The following is a 14,013-nucleotide window of genomic DNA, read 5'->3' on the forward strand; positions in this document are numbered from 1 at the left end:
ACTGGGGGCTATAAATATAAAAAGCTCACTAATAAATCCAATGAGGAATTCAGGAGAAACTTCTTTACTCAGAGGTTGGTGAGAATGTGGAACTCACTACCACCATGCGACTGTGGAGAGCTCCTAATAAGTCCCTGGAGCACATCATTGAGCACTGCCCTCAGAGGAAATTTGCAGGCAGCCTACAAGATATCCACGCTGTTACACCAGAAGCTTTGGCCTGGATATCCAACTTAGATATTGACATTTGATTTGCTTTGCTACTACCATACGAAAGAAGAAGAAGACTACCACATGGAGTGGTTGAGGCGAATAGCATAGATGCATTTAAGGGGAAGCTAGATAAGTACATGACGGAGAAAGGAATAGAAGGATATATTGATAGGGTGAGATGAAGTAAGGTGGAAGGAGACTCGAGTAGACCATAAGCACTGACATAGACTTGTTGGGCCAAAAGGCCTGTATCTGTGCTGTAAAATTCTATGTAGCTGGAAGAGTATTTTGCCCTATGATGAACAGTCTCGTACCACTAGTACCTACTGCTGCTCTATGGTGCCGGGTGTTTCACCATGTGCAGAACCTGCTGGCTCACTATCTAATCCACTTTAGGAAGCCTTGTAGCCATTATTAAGTTTCAGGCAACGACTCTCTGTGTAATTGTAAAGCTATCAAATAAGCTGGTCAGTCAGAACAATACTGAATTGGGAGCTGATCAGAACTAAAAAGCTTCATATAACTGCTGTCAAATTCATTGACTCCACCCTTGGTTTTCAGCATAAATCTTCATTTTGTTCCTGCTGATATGAAACTGGCAGTAAATGAAAATACTTCAAACTGAGCTTGTGTTGGAGAAATGGGCCAAATCACTGTTGGTTCCCTGCACACTGCAAAACAACATAATTAAACACTGTTCTGCTGCAGGAGCAGTGTGTGAGAGACACCGGGCTCAGTCTGCGTCAATAATAAAAGGAGAATTTATTTAAATTGTTCAATACTTCTGAGCTGAGTTCTGAGTAAACAGGTGATCGCTTCCTCTATTTATAAAGCTACCACAATTTGCAATGCTGAGAATAGAGTGCACTAAATATTCCTGGCAACTTTAGGATTAAGAGAGATGTACTAAGAGCTACCTACAAATGACAGACAATCCGGTGTGATATTACAGGAAAGGTTTGATTCTCTTGCGAGACAAATCCCACCTGGCTTGTCCGTTGACGCTGTACATGGGACTGCATCGTCTGCTACGGCTTCACCTGACACTGGCTCAGGCTCCACATCCTCCGGCAGTGACGTCTGGACTTGCCCGTTCTCTATTACCTCCTCTTCATTATGTACTGGCGCATCTCCATCTGAAACCAGAGGATCAGGTCAGTGGACTGAGCAGAGACAGCCATGGCGAAATGATCCAACAGCAGGCACACGAACTGCATTAAAAGGAAACTAATTGTACAAAGGGATGATACCATTGGTAAAAGGTTGGGGGTTAAATTCGGGAGCACACACTTTTGGACGTCCTACCCCCCCACCCCGCCAAGCATTAGCGCCTTGTACACAAATGGTGAGGTCCAAGGAGCCTCATATTTTGGGCCTCGAAACACATCATAATGAACATGTCGCTGCGGTATGAGGCCGCACAAGTAAGTAGTTGGGTCGGGTTGTGGGGGGGCAGCGGGGTTTGGTGGACCGTAGAGGCTACGATCAGGAGTCAGGGAGATGTTGGGAGCTGTGGGGAAGGATTGGGGTCTCAGAGAAGATACTGGGGACCAGAGGAGAGGATTCAAATGCCGGGACCCCGGAGTTCGGTGCCAAGTGGAGGGAGGGAGATCGGGGACTTGGAGATCGGGGCCAGGGCCTGATGTTGGAGATCTCGGGACTGGGAGTGGTGGCTATTGTGGTAAATACCTAGAATAATAGAATTGTTACAGCACAGGAGGAGGCCATTCGGCCTGTTGAGCCTGTGCTGGCTCTCTGCATGAGCACCTCACTAGTCTCACTCTCCCGCCTTTTCCCGCAGCACTGCAATTTTTTTTCCTTCAGGTACTTATCCAATTCCCTTTTTAAAGCCATGATATAGTCTGCCTCTACCATCCTTTCAGGCAGTACATTCCAGATCCCAATCATTAGCTGTGTAAAAAAGTTTTCCCTCATGTCCTCTTTGGTTCTTTTACCAATCACCTTAAATCTGTGTCCTCTGGTTCTCGACCCTTTCGCCAATGGGAACAGTTTCTCTCGATCTACTCTGTCTAGACCCCTCATGATTTTGAACACCTCTATCTAATCTCCTCTCAACCTTCTCTGCTCTAAGGAGAACAACCCCAGCTTCTCTAGTCTATCCACGTAACTGAAGTCCCTCATCCCTGGAATCATTCTTGTAAATAATTTCTGTACCCTCTCTAAGGCCTTCACATCCTTCCTAAAGAATTGGACGCAATACTCCAGTTGAGGCTGACCCAGTGTTTTATAAAGGTTCAGTATAACTTCCTATTTTTGTACTCTATGTCTCTATTTATGAAGCCCACGATCCCATATGTTTGTTAACCGCTTTCTCAACTTGCCCTGCCACCTTCAACGATATGTGTACTTAAAGCCCCAGGCCTCTCAGTTCATGCACCCCTTTTAGGATTCTACCCTTTATTTTATATTGCCTCTCTTCGTTTTTCCTCCCAAAATGAATCAGTTCACGCTTTTCTGTGTTAATTTTCATCTGCCATATGTTCGCCCATTTCCGCAAACTGTTTATGTCTTCTTGAAGACAATCACTCTCCTCCTGACTGTTCACTATACTTCCAACTTTTGAGTCATCTTTTTTCACTTATGCGAGGTTTAGGCTTGGGTTTCTCCGAGGCAGCAAGCAGGCAAACCAATGTTGCAGATCTCCTGTCAAACAGGAGTGCTAACGTGCAAAATTTATTGCGTAACAGCATGAGCAAATGTTACCACCTAACAAGAGGTTGGTTATGATGAATGTGACCATTTTTCTGCTGCGACTTTAATTTGTGGGGTATTGCACCATCCATGGCAGCTGGGGAATTTAAATTAAGTTAATTAAATAAATTAAGTTAATTAAATCTGGAATAAAAAGCTAGTACCAGTAATGGTGACCATGAAACTAACAGATTGCCGTAAAAACCCATCTGGTTCACTAATATCCTTTCGGGAAGGAAATCTGCCAGCCTTACCTGATCTGGCCTATATGTGACTCCAGACCGATAGCAATGTGGTTAATCTTAACTGCTCTCTGAAATGGTCTAGCAAGCCCTCAGTTGTAAAAAAATGATACAAAAAACAATAATAAGAATAAAACTAGACGGACCACAATGCATAGACCTCGGCACCGGCTACGGACACGACAACGGCACACCAAGCCCAGTCAATGATGCAAAGTCCTCCTCCCCAATAGCTGGAGGCATGTGCCAAAATTGGGAGAGCTGTCCCATTAGTCAAGCATTAGCTTGACATAGTCATACTCACAGAATCGTACCTTTCAGCAAATGTGCCAAACTTCTCCATCACCACCCCTGGATATGTCCTGTCCCACCGGCAGGACAGACCCACCAGGATTGGCGGCAGAGTGGTACACTGTCAGGAGGGAGTGACCCTGGGAGTTCACAACATTGATTCCCGATCCCCTGAAGTCTAATTGCTTCAGGTCAACATGGACAAGGAAACCTCCTGCTGATTACGACCTACCACCTTCCCTCAGCTGTTGAATCAGTACTCATGCATGTTGAACACCACTTGGAAGAAGCACAGAATGTACTCTGGTTGGGGGACTTCAATATCCATCACCAAGAGTGGCTCGGTAGCTACATTACTGACCAAGCCGGCCAAGTCCTGAAGGACATAGTTGCCAGACGGGCCTGCGACAGGTAAGAGAACCAACACGAGGCAAAAACCTACTTGACCTCGTCCTCAGCAATCTACCTGTTGCAGATACATCTGTCCATGACAGCATTGGTAGGTAGCAGTGACCACCGCACAGTCCTTGAGGAGACGAAGTCCCATCTTCACAATGAGGGGACGCTCCATCGTGTTGTGTGGCACTACCACTGTGTTAAGTGGGTTAGATTCAGGACAGATCGAGCAGCTCAAAACTGGACATCCATGAGGTGCAGTGGGCCAGCAGCAGAATTGTATTCCACCACAATCTGTAACCTCATGACCCGGCATATCCCTCACTCTACCGTTACCATCAAGCCAGGAGACCAACCTTGGTGCAATAAGGAGTGCAGAAGAGCATGCCAGGAGCAGCACCAGGCATATCTAAAAATGAAGTACCAACCTGGGGAAGCTGGACGACATGCATGCTAAAGAGTGTAGCAGCATGCTATAGACAGGGCTAAGCGATCCAAAAATCAACGGATCAGATCAAAGTTCTGCAGTCCTGCTACTTGCAGCTGTGAATGGTGATGGACTGTTAAACAACTATTGGGTGGACGAGGATCCATGGATATTCCCATCCTAAATGATGACAGAGCCCAGAACGTGAGTGCAAAATACAAGGCTGAAGCGTTTTCAACCATCTTCAGCCAGAAGTGCTGAGTGGATGATCCATATCGGCCTCCTCCTGAGGTTCCCACTATCACAGAAGCCAGTCTTCAGCCAATTCAATTTACTCCACGTGGTATCAAGAAACGGCTGAGCTACAGCAACAGCTATGGGCCCTGACAACATCCCAACTCTCGTGCTGAAGACTTGTGCCCCAGAACTAGCCATGGCTCTAGCCAAGCTGTTCCAGTACAGCTACAATACTGGCATCTACCCGACAATGTGTATAACTGCCCAGGTATGACCTGTCCACAAAAAGCAGGACAAATCTAATCTGTCAATTACCGCCTACTGTCAATCATCAGGAAAGAGATGGAAGGTGTCGTCGATAGTGCTATCAAGTGGCACTTACTCACCAAATAACCTGCTCGGCCCACCGATACCCAATTTGGGTTCCGTCAGGACCACATGGCTCCAGCCTTGGTCCAAACATGGACAAAGGAGCTGAATTCCAGAGATGTGGTGCAAGTGACTGCCCTTGACATCAAGGCAGCATTTGACCGAGTGTGGCATCAAGGAGCCCTAGTAAAACTGAAGTCAATGGGAATCAGGGGAAAACTCTTGGCTGGGGTCATACCTAGCACAAAGGAAGGTGGTGGTTGGAGGTCAATCATCACAGCCCCAGGACATCGCTGCAGAAGTTTCTCAGGGCAGTGTCCTAGGGCTAGACTTTGCAGTGTATTTGCTATCGCCCAAAAATGTTTCCGGCGTTAGTGGTTGTCTCACTTTTCAGAACCAACGGAATATCGCCCATTTTAAAAACTGCTAGTTTTGCCTTTTTAATTTGGGCAATAGCGGTAACGATATGAAATGGGTGATAGCCATTTGTATTTAGCCATGCAAGGCCGGCGCCCGTAGCAACGGCTGTTCTGCGCATGCACTTTTTTTTTTCAGGCAATTAACTTTTCCTGCAATTCGGGAGGCCAGGAGGGTCTTCTGCGCATGCTCAGAAAACAAAGGGAGGGAGAGAGATACCGCATTTGTCTTTGGAGATGAGCAGGAAGGTTTGATTGAGGCTACTTAAATACTGCATACTTAATTTTTAAAAGTGGAGATGGAGTACGAGGAGTCAGTGATGTTGGTGAGGTGGCAGATGTGGTTGAGGAAGAGAGTGATTTTGCGGAGGTTGGAGGGAGAAGGAGGGCGAAACCCTTCTCTAATGAGGCTAATGCAGCTCTGGTCCACAAGGTAGAGACTCGGTGGGGCCAATTAACCCGGGGTGAGTGTAGGAAACCAGCGAATATGGGCAGAGATCACCAAAGCGGTTTCATCGGTGGCCCACAACGTGAGAGAGCCAAACCAGGGCCGCAAGCACTGGAACGACTTGGTTGCGTCTGCAAGAGTAAGTATTAAATTATAAAATTTATAAACGTAATGATGCACTGACTCATTAATTAAAATGTAAATCTGCCTGATTGTAACCACGATCTTATAAAATTTCTTCTCTGAACGTAGATACTATAACCATGCATCAATTGCATACAAACCGTATTAGCATATAACATTGATGAATAGCATGGGCAATGATTAATTGTGGATTATAATATCTGTGTATTTCCATAATAGTACCTAGGCAATTAGCTTATGCCATGTCTTGTCACGTTTGCAGAAGAAGACATCTAAGAATCGGGCCAAGTGCAGGAGGAGGGCCTGCTGATCTGTATCTATTAAGCGACCTGGAGGAGCGTTCCTCAGCCCTTGTCGGAGTGCATAATCATTCGGCCACCCGTGGAGGTGCAGATCCCGTTGTTGCGCCACGTGAGTAATGTATAAACCAGTCGTAATTTAAAGTAATTTAATGCCATTTGAGTATAATATATGAATGATGTAATGTTATGTAATTAATGCTGGGATCATGAAATATTATTGCAATACTTCTGTACTCTCATTTTAATTATATGTAATGTCTGTCGTTGATATTTATTGCAGTAGTGTTGCTCCTCATACATATGCCTGCGCAGCGCAAGCATTCTCATGTCACCCTGGTCTCCCCTTCACCTTCTACTAACCTCAATTATGTTTTCTAGCTCCCCAGGCTCCGCAGGCGCAACGCAGGAGTGTCACCTCTTCTGGTACAGGTTGTGCTGACCACAGAAGAGACAACCGAGGAGGATGATGAGCCTCAACCGTGCTGCTCAGCGCAGGTTGAGGCGTCAACTCAAGGGTCTGCTGTACCTGCACTCACGTCATCATCGATGGATGAAGTAGTGGGGCCAAGCTGTCTGCAGCAGGGCACTCGGAGTGGTCTCACTGAACCACAGAGGTTGGTTCAGTGAGGTAGGCATGCGCAGCGACAGGCGGATGTAAACCTGGAAATGGTGTCACTGTGGAGGGAGAGCGTCGACATTGGTCAAGAGCTCCTCCAAGCGATTGGTGGGTTCACCGGCAACATTGTCGCACTATCTGCATGCATCTTGGAGGACATGGGGCAGATAGTTGCGGCAATGCGGCGAATGGCTGACTCCATCGATGCCATGCGGCAGGCGATAGTTTTGGGATACGACACTGCACCCCAAGGTGCCGTACCACCAACATCAACAGATGCGAGTCAGGAGGATGTAGTTGGTTCTGACTCGGAAGACGTTTCTCCAGGGTCCCAATTGACTCTGCCAACGTCATCCCCCTCCCCACCCGCCCCCTGCCTCCTCCACAGCAGCAGTGCTTGAGGTGCCCTGCTGCAAGATGACTTGGCGTTAATGCAGGCAGAAGGGGGAGCTTAAGTGGGAAAGGGCGGGGTTCAGACGAGGGGGCGTAGAGGTAGAGGAAAGCATGGCCGCAGGTAGGGGGATATTCGAATGGTTGGGGGGTACTTTTTATTGTTATTAAAATTGTCGACTATTGGGGGGGGTTGTTATTGTTGTTATTTAAAAATTGATGACTGTTGGGGGTGGGGAGGGGATGGATGTTTCTATTCAATTATGTATTTAATGTATGTTCGTTATTTCACATAGTTTCTTCAAAAATTTACTTCCAATGTTCATTAAAAAATTCTATTTAACTTTACAATTGTTGTGTAGTGTCTTCTAATAACAGAAGGTTAAACATCCATTCAACGGTTATAATCAATGGCCAGGCCAGGAGGAAACGTAACTTAGTGTAACTGTCACCAATGTAACCTCAAGCATTTATGAGCTGCTGACGCAACAGTTTTGCAGCTATGTAACGACTGTGGAACTTTGCCCGTGGTGTGGTGGCCAGGGGGGAGAGGGGGGTGGGGCGGTTGGCATGGGTTCATCAGCAGGCTGATTGATCTCCCCGATTTCCTCGTCCTCCAACTCCTCCTCCTCCACTTCCGCCTCCCCTCTCTCCTGAGGTGGACCGGCAGTCCCATTTGGCAATTCTTGTCCCCTCCTGATAGCTAAGTTATGCAACATGCAGCACACCGCAATAAACTCAGCAACCTGCTCAGGCTGGGATTGTAGGTTGCCTCCTGAGTGGTCCAGGCATCTGAAGCTTTGCTTCAGCACTGCAATTGTCTTTTCGACGATATTGCGTTTGGCTGTATGGCTTTCGATGTAGTCCTTCTCAGCTTCTGTCTGAGTCTTTCGCAGGGGGGGTTCATGAACCAGCTGGCAAGGCCATATCCATTATTCCCCAGCATCCAGCAGTGACCTTGCGACTGACTCTTAAACAGGTCAGAGATAGTGCTCTTAAGCAAGATCTGCGCATCATGAATGCTACCTGTAAAATTTGCATTTGCTGTCATGATTATTTGCTTGTGGTTGACAACGAGCTACACAATCAGGGAGTGAAATCCCTTTTGGTTACGGTAAACCTTTGCATTCTCTAGAGATGCTTACAGGTCGATGTGCGTACAGTCTATTGCAACTTGCACCTTGGGGGAGTTTGCTATTCTCGAGAACCCCAAAGCCCTCTCACTCTGTGCCTCTCTGGTCATTGGGAAGTTTATAAAATCCATCCTACATGCGTAAAGGGCTACAATTATTGTGTTCCTAACACAGATGAGACTGCACACAGGGAGGTTAAAGTAACAGTGACCTCAGTCTTTATTAAGACACTCCAGAGTGAGGAACAGGCCTTAGGGGTCAGCTGAAATATAGTGCTCCCAAGGGATGCTGGGATCCCTTGGGACTTCAGGGGATGCACTCCCTGGTGGTGGAACATGGGAGTGCATGCTTTACAGATACACAACATCACTTCCCCCCCGCAAAGTCAAAGTGAAAACTATTTACAAGGTGAGGCAGTTGGCAGCCTTCTTTCCCTGGTGGACCGCCTCAGTACAAATATCTGTTCTGGTGTGTTGGCTGTGCCCTCGCTGGGCTGGCGTGTTGTTGGCCCTGCAGGGCTGCTGGGTGAGCCTGGCCTTGCTGGGCTGTTGCACGTGATGGGTTCAACTTCCTGGTCCGGGGTGGTGTCTTTGATCCTTTGGGTGTGTGTTGTGGGCTCGAAAAAGGTGGTGTCCGCTGTGGGTTGTTCAGGGCAGTCTGTGAACTGCAGCCTCGTTTGGTCCAGGTATTTGCTGCAAATTTGTCCATTGTCTAGTTTGACTACAAACACCCTACTCCATTCTTTAGCTATCACCGTGCCCGCGATTCACTTGGGACCATGTCCAAACTTTAGCACATACACAAGGTCATTCAGATCAATTTCCCGTGACACAGTGGCGTGACCATCGTTTACATTTTGTTGCTGCCGCCTGCTCTCTACCTGATCATGCAGGTTGGGGTGAACCAGCGAGAGTCTGGTTTTAAGTGTCCTTTTCATGAGTAGCTCAGCCGAGGGCACACCTGTGAGCAAGTGGGGTCTCGTGCGGTAGCTGAGCAGTACTCGGGACAGGTGGGTTTGGGGTGAGCCTTCTGTGACTCGTTTTAGGCTCTGTTTGATTGTTTGTACTGCCCGCTCTGCCTGCCCATTGGAGGCTGGTTTAAACGGGGCCGAGGTGACATGTTTGATATCATTGCGGATCATGAATTCTTTAAATTCGGCACTGGTGAAACATGGCCCGTTGTCACTGACCAGTATATCAGGCAGGCCGTGGGTGGCAAACATGGCCCTCAGGCTTTCAATGGTGGCGGTGGCGGTGCTTCTCAACATTATTTCACATTCAATCCATTTTGAAAAAGCATCCACCACCACCAGGAACATTTCACCGAGAAACGGGCCCGTATAGCCGACATGGATCCTCGACCATGGTCTGGAGGGCCAGGACCACAAACTTGGTGGTGCCTCTCTGGGCGCGTTGCTCAACTGAGCACACACGCGGTATTGCCGTACACAGGACTCTAAGTCAGAGTCGATACTGGGCCACCACACGTGGGATCTGGCTATCGCTTTCATCATTACTATACCCGGATGTGTGCTGTGGAGATCCGAGATGAATGTCTCCCTGCCCTTTTTGGGTAGCAGTCTGCCTGAATGGACAGCTCATCCTTTTGCCGCTGGAACGGCTTGATTAGCTCTTGCATTTCAACGGGGATGCTGGCCCAGCTCCCATGCAGTACACAGTTTTTTTTACTAGGGACAGCAGAGGATCTTGGCTGGTCCAAGTCATAACCTGGCAGCCGAGACAGGTGATTTATCATTTTCAAACGCTTCCATAACCATCAACAAATCTGCGGGCTGCGCCACCATCAACAAGTTTGCAGGCTGCACCATTTCCACCCCCGTGGTGGGCAATGGTAGCCGACTGAGAGCATCCGCACAATTCTCGGTGCCTGGCCTGTGGCAGATGGATTAGTTATACGCTGATGGTGCGAGTGCCCACCTTTGTATGCGGGCTGAGGCATTAGTATTTATCACCTTGTTTTCATGGATATGAGGGGCTTGTGATCGGTTTCCAGCTCAAATTTGAGGCCAAACAGGTACTGATGTATTTTCTTTACCCCGAGCACATAAGCTAATGCCTCTTTCTCAATCATGCTGTAGGCCTTCTCGGCCTTAAGCTCCTGGAGCCATAGGCGACAGGTTGCAACTTCCCCGCAAAGTTAGCTTGTCGTAATACACACCCGACTCCGTACGACGATGCATCACATGCTAGCACAAGTCTTTTACACGGGTTATACAATACAAGCAGCTTGTTGGAGCATAAAATGTTTCTGGCTTTTTCCCCACAACCTGTTCTCACCTCTACGCAATAACACAAGTAGTAAACACATGTAGTAAACACATGTAGTAAACATGAGTTATTGCTAAAGGTGCAATAACACCTTTACGCAATAACTCAGAGGGTGCTTCACCCTGTAGGAAGTTACCAAAATAGTTGAGGAGTCCCAGGAACGACCGCAGCTCCGTGATGTTCTGTGGCCTGGGCGCATTCCTGATTGCCTCTGTCTTGGCGTCTGTGGGCCGAATGCCATCTGCCGCAATCTTTCTCCCCAAAAACTCCACCTCTGTTGCCATAAAGACGCATTTCAACCTCTTCACCCGCAGCCCTACGCGATCCAGTCACTGGAGGACCTCCTCCAGGTTTTGTAGGTGCTCGATGGTGTCCCGACCTGTGTTCTGAAAAACCACTATTCGTGGTACCGACTTGAGTAGGCTCTCCATGTTTCTCTGGAAGATCGCTGCAGCCGACCGAATTTCAAACGGACATCTGTTGTAGATGAACAGTCCCTTGTGCGTGTTGATGCAGGTGAGGCCCTTCGAAGACTCCTCCAGCTCCTGCATCATGTAGGCTGAAGTCAGGTCGAGCTTGGTGAACGTCTTGCCTCCTGCCAGCGTCACAAATAGGTCATCTGCCTTAGGTAGCGGGTATTGGTCCTGTAGCGAGAAACGATTAATAGTTACTTTATAATCGCCGCAAATCCTGATCATGCCATCACTTTTGAGTACTGGAACAATCGGGCTGGCCCACTCGCTGAATTCCACTGGGGAGATGATGCCCTCGCGTTGCAGCCTGTCCAGCTCGATTTCCACTCTCTCCCTCATCATGTGAGGTACCGCTCGCGCCTTGTGGTGAATGGGTCGTGCCTCTGGGACCAAGTGGATCCGTACCTTCGCCCCGGAAAAGTTTCCAATGCCTGGCTCAAAAAGGGAAGGAAATTTGTTAAGAACCTGGGTACATGAGGCCTCGTCGACATGTGATAGCACTCGGATGTCATCCCAGTTCCAGCGGATTTTGCCCAGCCAGCTCCTTCCAAGCAGTGTGGGGCCATCACCCGGGACAATCCAGAGTGGCAGTTCGTGCACCATGCCCTCGTAGTTGACCTTGACCATGGCGCTGCCCAGGACAGTGATGAGCTCTTTGATGTACATTTTCAGTTTCGTGTAGATGGGGCTCAGGGCTGGTCTGAGTGCCTTGTTGCACCACAGTCTCTCAAACATCTTTTTACTCATGATGGATTGGCTAGCGCAGTGTCCAGTTCCATGGCTACAGGTAAGCCATCAATTTTACATTTAGCATTATAGGTGGAGATTTCGTCAAAAATGTGTGCACCCCGTGTACGTCAGTGTCTGCCTCCTCTCTCTGAGGCTCAAAATTGTTTTGATCCACCATGGACCGATCTTCCTCTGCCACGTGGTGGTTAGCAGGTTTTGCAGAGCTTGCAGTTCATTTTCAAGCTCGTTGGAGGTACCCCATTGTTCCACAGCTCTTGCAAACATACCCTTTGAAGCGGCATGAATAGGCTGAATGGAAGCCTCCACAACGCCAACAAGGTGTGAATTGCCTTGCATTCATCCTTTGTTGTGGACTTTGAGTCATCTGGGTCATCTGAGGCCTGCTGGTAGTTGCAGACTCGTGCTTTCTGTCCTGGAGATTTCTGCTCGCAAATACAGTTCCAGTTAATTTATGAACATTGCTAGCACTTGTGTGCTGAGAGATTTGCTTGGTGTTATCACTGGTGGACATAAATGCCTGTGCTATCGCAATGGCCTCACTGAGGGTCGGTGTCTCTACAGTCAAAAGTTTTCGCAGGATGGTCTCATGGCCAATGCCCAGTACAAAAAGTCTCTGAGCATCTGCTCCAGGTAGCCATCAAACTCACCTTGTCCTGCAAGTCGCCTTAGCTCGGTGACATAGCTCGCCACTTCCTGACCTTCAGATCGCTGGCACGTGTCGAACCGATACCTCGCCATCAGCACGCTCTTCCTCGGGTTAAGATGCTCCCGAACCAGTGTACACAACTCCTCAAGACAACTTATCTGTGGGTTTCACCGGAGCCAGAAGATTCTTCATGAGGCTGTAGGTCGGCGCCCCACAGACAGTGAGGAGGACCGGTCTGCTTTTTGCAGCGTTTCCTTCTCCATACAGCTTGTTGGCTACAAAGTACTGGTCTAGCTGTTCGACAGAGGCTTGCCAGTCCTCACCCTCTGAGAACTTCTCCAGGATGCCTACAGTTTGCTGTATCTTTGCGTTGGATTCGTATACTCGTCGCCAGTTATTGTGTTCCTAACAGAGATGAGACTGCACACAGGGAAGTTAAAGTAACAGTGACCTCAGTCTTTATTAAGACACTCTAGAGTGAGGAACAGGCCTTAGGGGCCAGCTTATATACAGTGCTCCCAAGGGATGCTGGAATCCCTTGGGACTTCAGGGGGTGCACTCCCTGGTGGCGGAACATGGGAGTGCATGCTTTACAGATACACAACATCAATCACCTGTTGAATGGAGCAATGTGTGGCGTGCTGAGAGATGCAGAAAATGTCCCCAGCTGAGGCCTGAAAGGATCCCAATGCAGTAACCTTAACCTCAACGGGCAGTACGGTCCTGATGGTACTGGTAGTCTGCAGATCTTCCTTAATTAGCTGGCATATCTCATTGATGACTTCCTTTCGGAAGCACAGCCTTCTAACACACGTGTTATCGGACAAGTTCAGGTATGATAACTTATCCCTGTAAATGCGTTAGGTGTAAAGTCCCCTCCTCCTCAGCAGTCTGCCACCTCGTTCATTGGGCACATAATGCTCTTCAACGAACCTTTTCTCATCTCCATTCTGCAGCATGTGAATAGTCATCAATACTGGCTGAGAAATTATCGGCCCCATTTACTATAAATGCCTTAATTTGTCTTCAAAATTCTTAAATTGTCCTTGACAAACACAATATAAACTCAAAATTGACCACAATGTGATTAGGTGATTGTCAAGATTCTAAAACCCCCTTAAAATCACTCACAAATTACTTCAATGCTCCCATCAACTTGAAGCAGCCTTTTATTAAACGTCCTCCGATTTACAATATGACGTCCGTACCGCTGGGTTAAGGTGTTTGAGTGCCTTTTCTTGAGCGTCTTTTTGGGCGGGCAATCATTTGGGTGGTGTATGGGTGAAATGCCGAAATTACTGCTCGGCGATCATTTGGGCGGTGTTTTGGGCGGTACTTTTCTTTACAAACAATTTTCGGGGTGGTGCACGAGTGATGACATCGGATTTTATTTTTTTTAAATGGGTGGGTGGTTCAGCAATTCCCAGCGGTGATTGTATGCTGAAAGTTCTGCCGGCGATAAATGGGCGCCAATCGGGCGATAGTTTCCATTTATAATCAAATATGGTCGGTAAACAGAA

The 14,013-nt window shown here is 47.9% G+C and overlaps 1 protein-coding gene across 1 annotated transcript in view; it reads right to left on the reverse strand.

The window, feature by feature from the left end:
* phactr1 (phosphatase and actin regulator 1) overlaps positions 1 to 14,013 on the reverse strand; it is a 523,423-nt gene that overhangs the window by 280,331 nt on the left and 229,079 nt on the right. Inside the window, exon 3 of the mRNA XM_070879882.1 lies at positions 1,200 to 1,349. Coding sequence (XP_070735983.1) covers positions 1,200 to 1,349 — 150 coding nt within the window. The remainder of the gene's footprint in view (positions 1 to 1,199; positions 1,350 to 14,013) is intronic.

Source organism: Pristiophorus japonicus, chromosome 5 (genome assembly GCF_044704955.1).
Source record: "Pristiophorus japonicus isolate sPriJap1 chromosome 5, sPriJap1.hap1, whole genome shotgun sequence".
Lineage (NCBI taxonomy): Eukaryota > Metazoa > Chordata > Chondrichthyes > Pristiophoridae > Pristiophorus > Pristiophorus japonicus.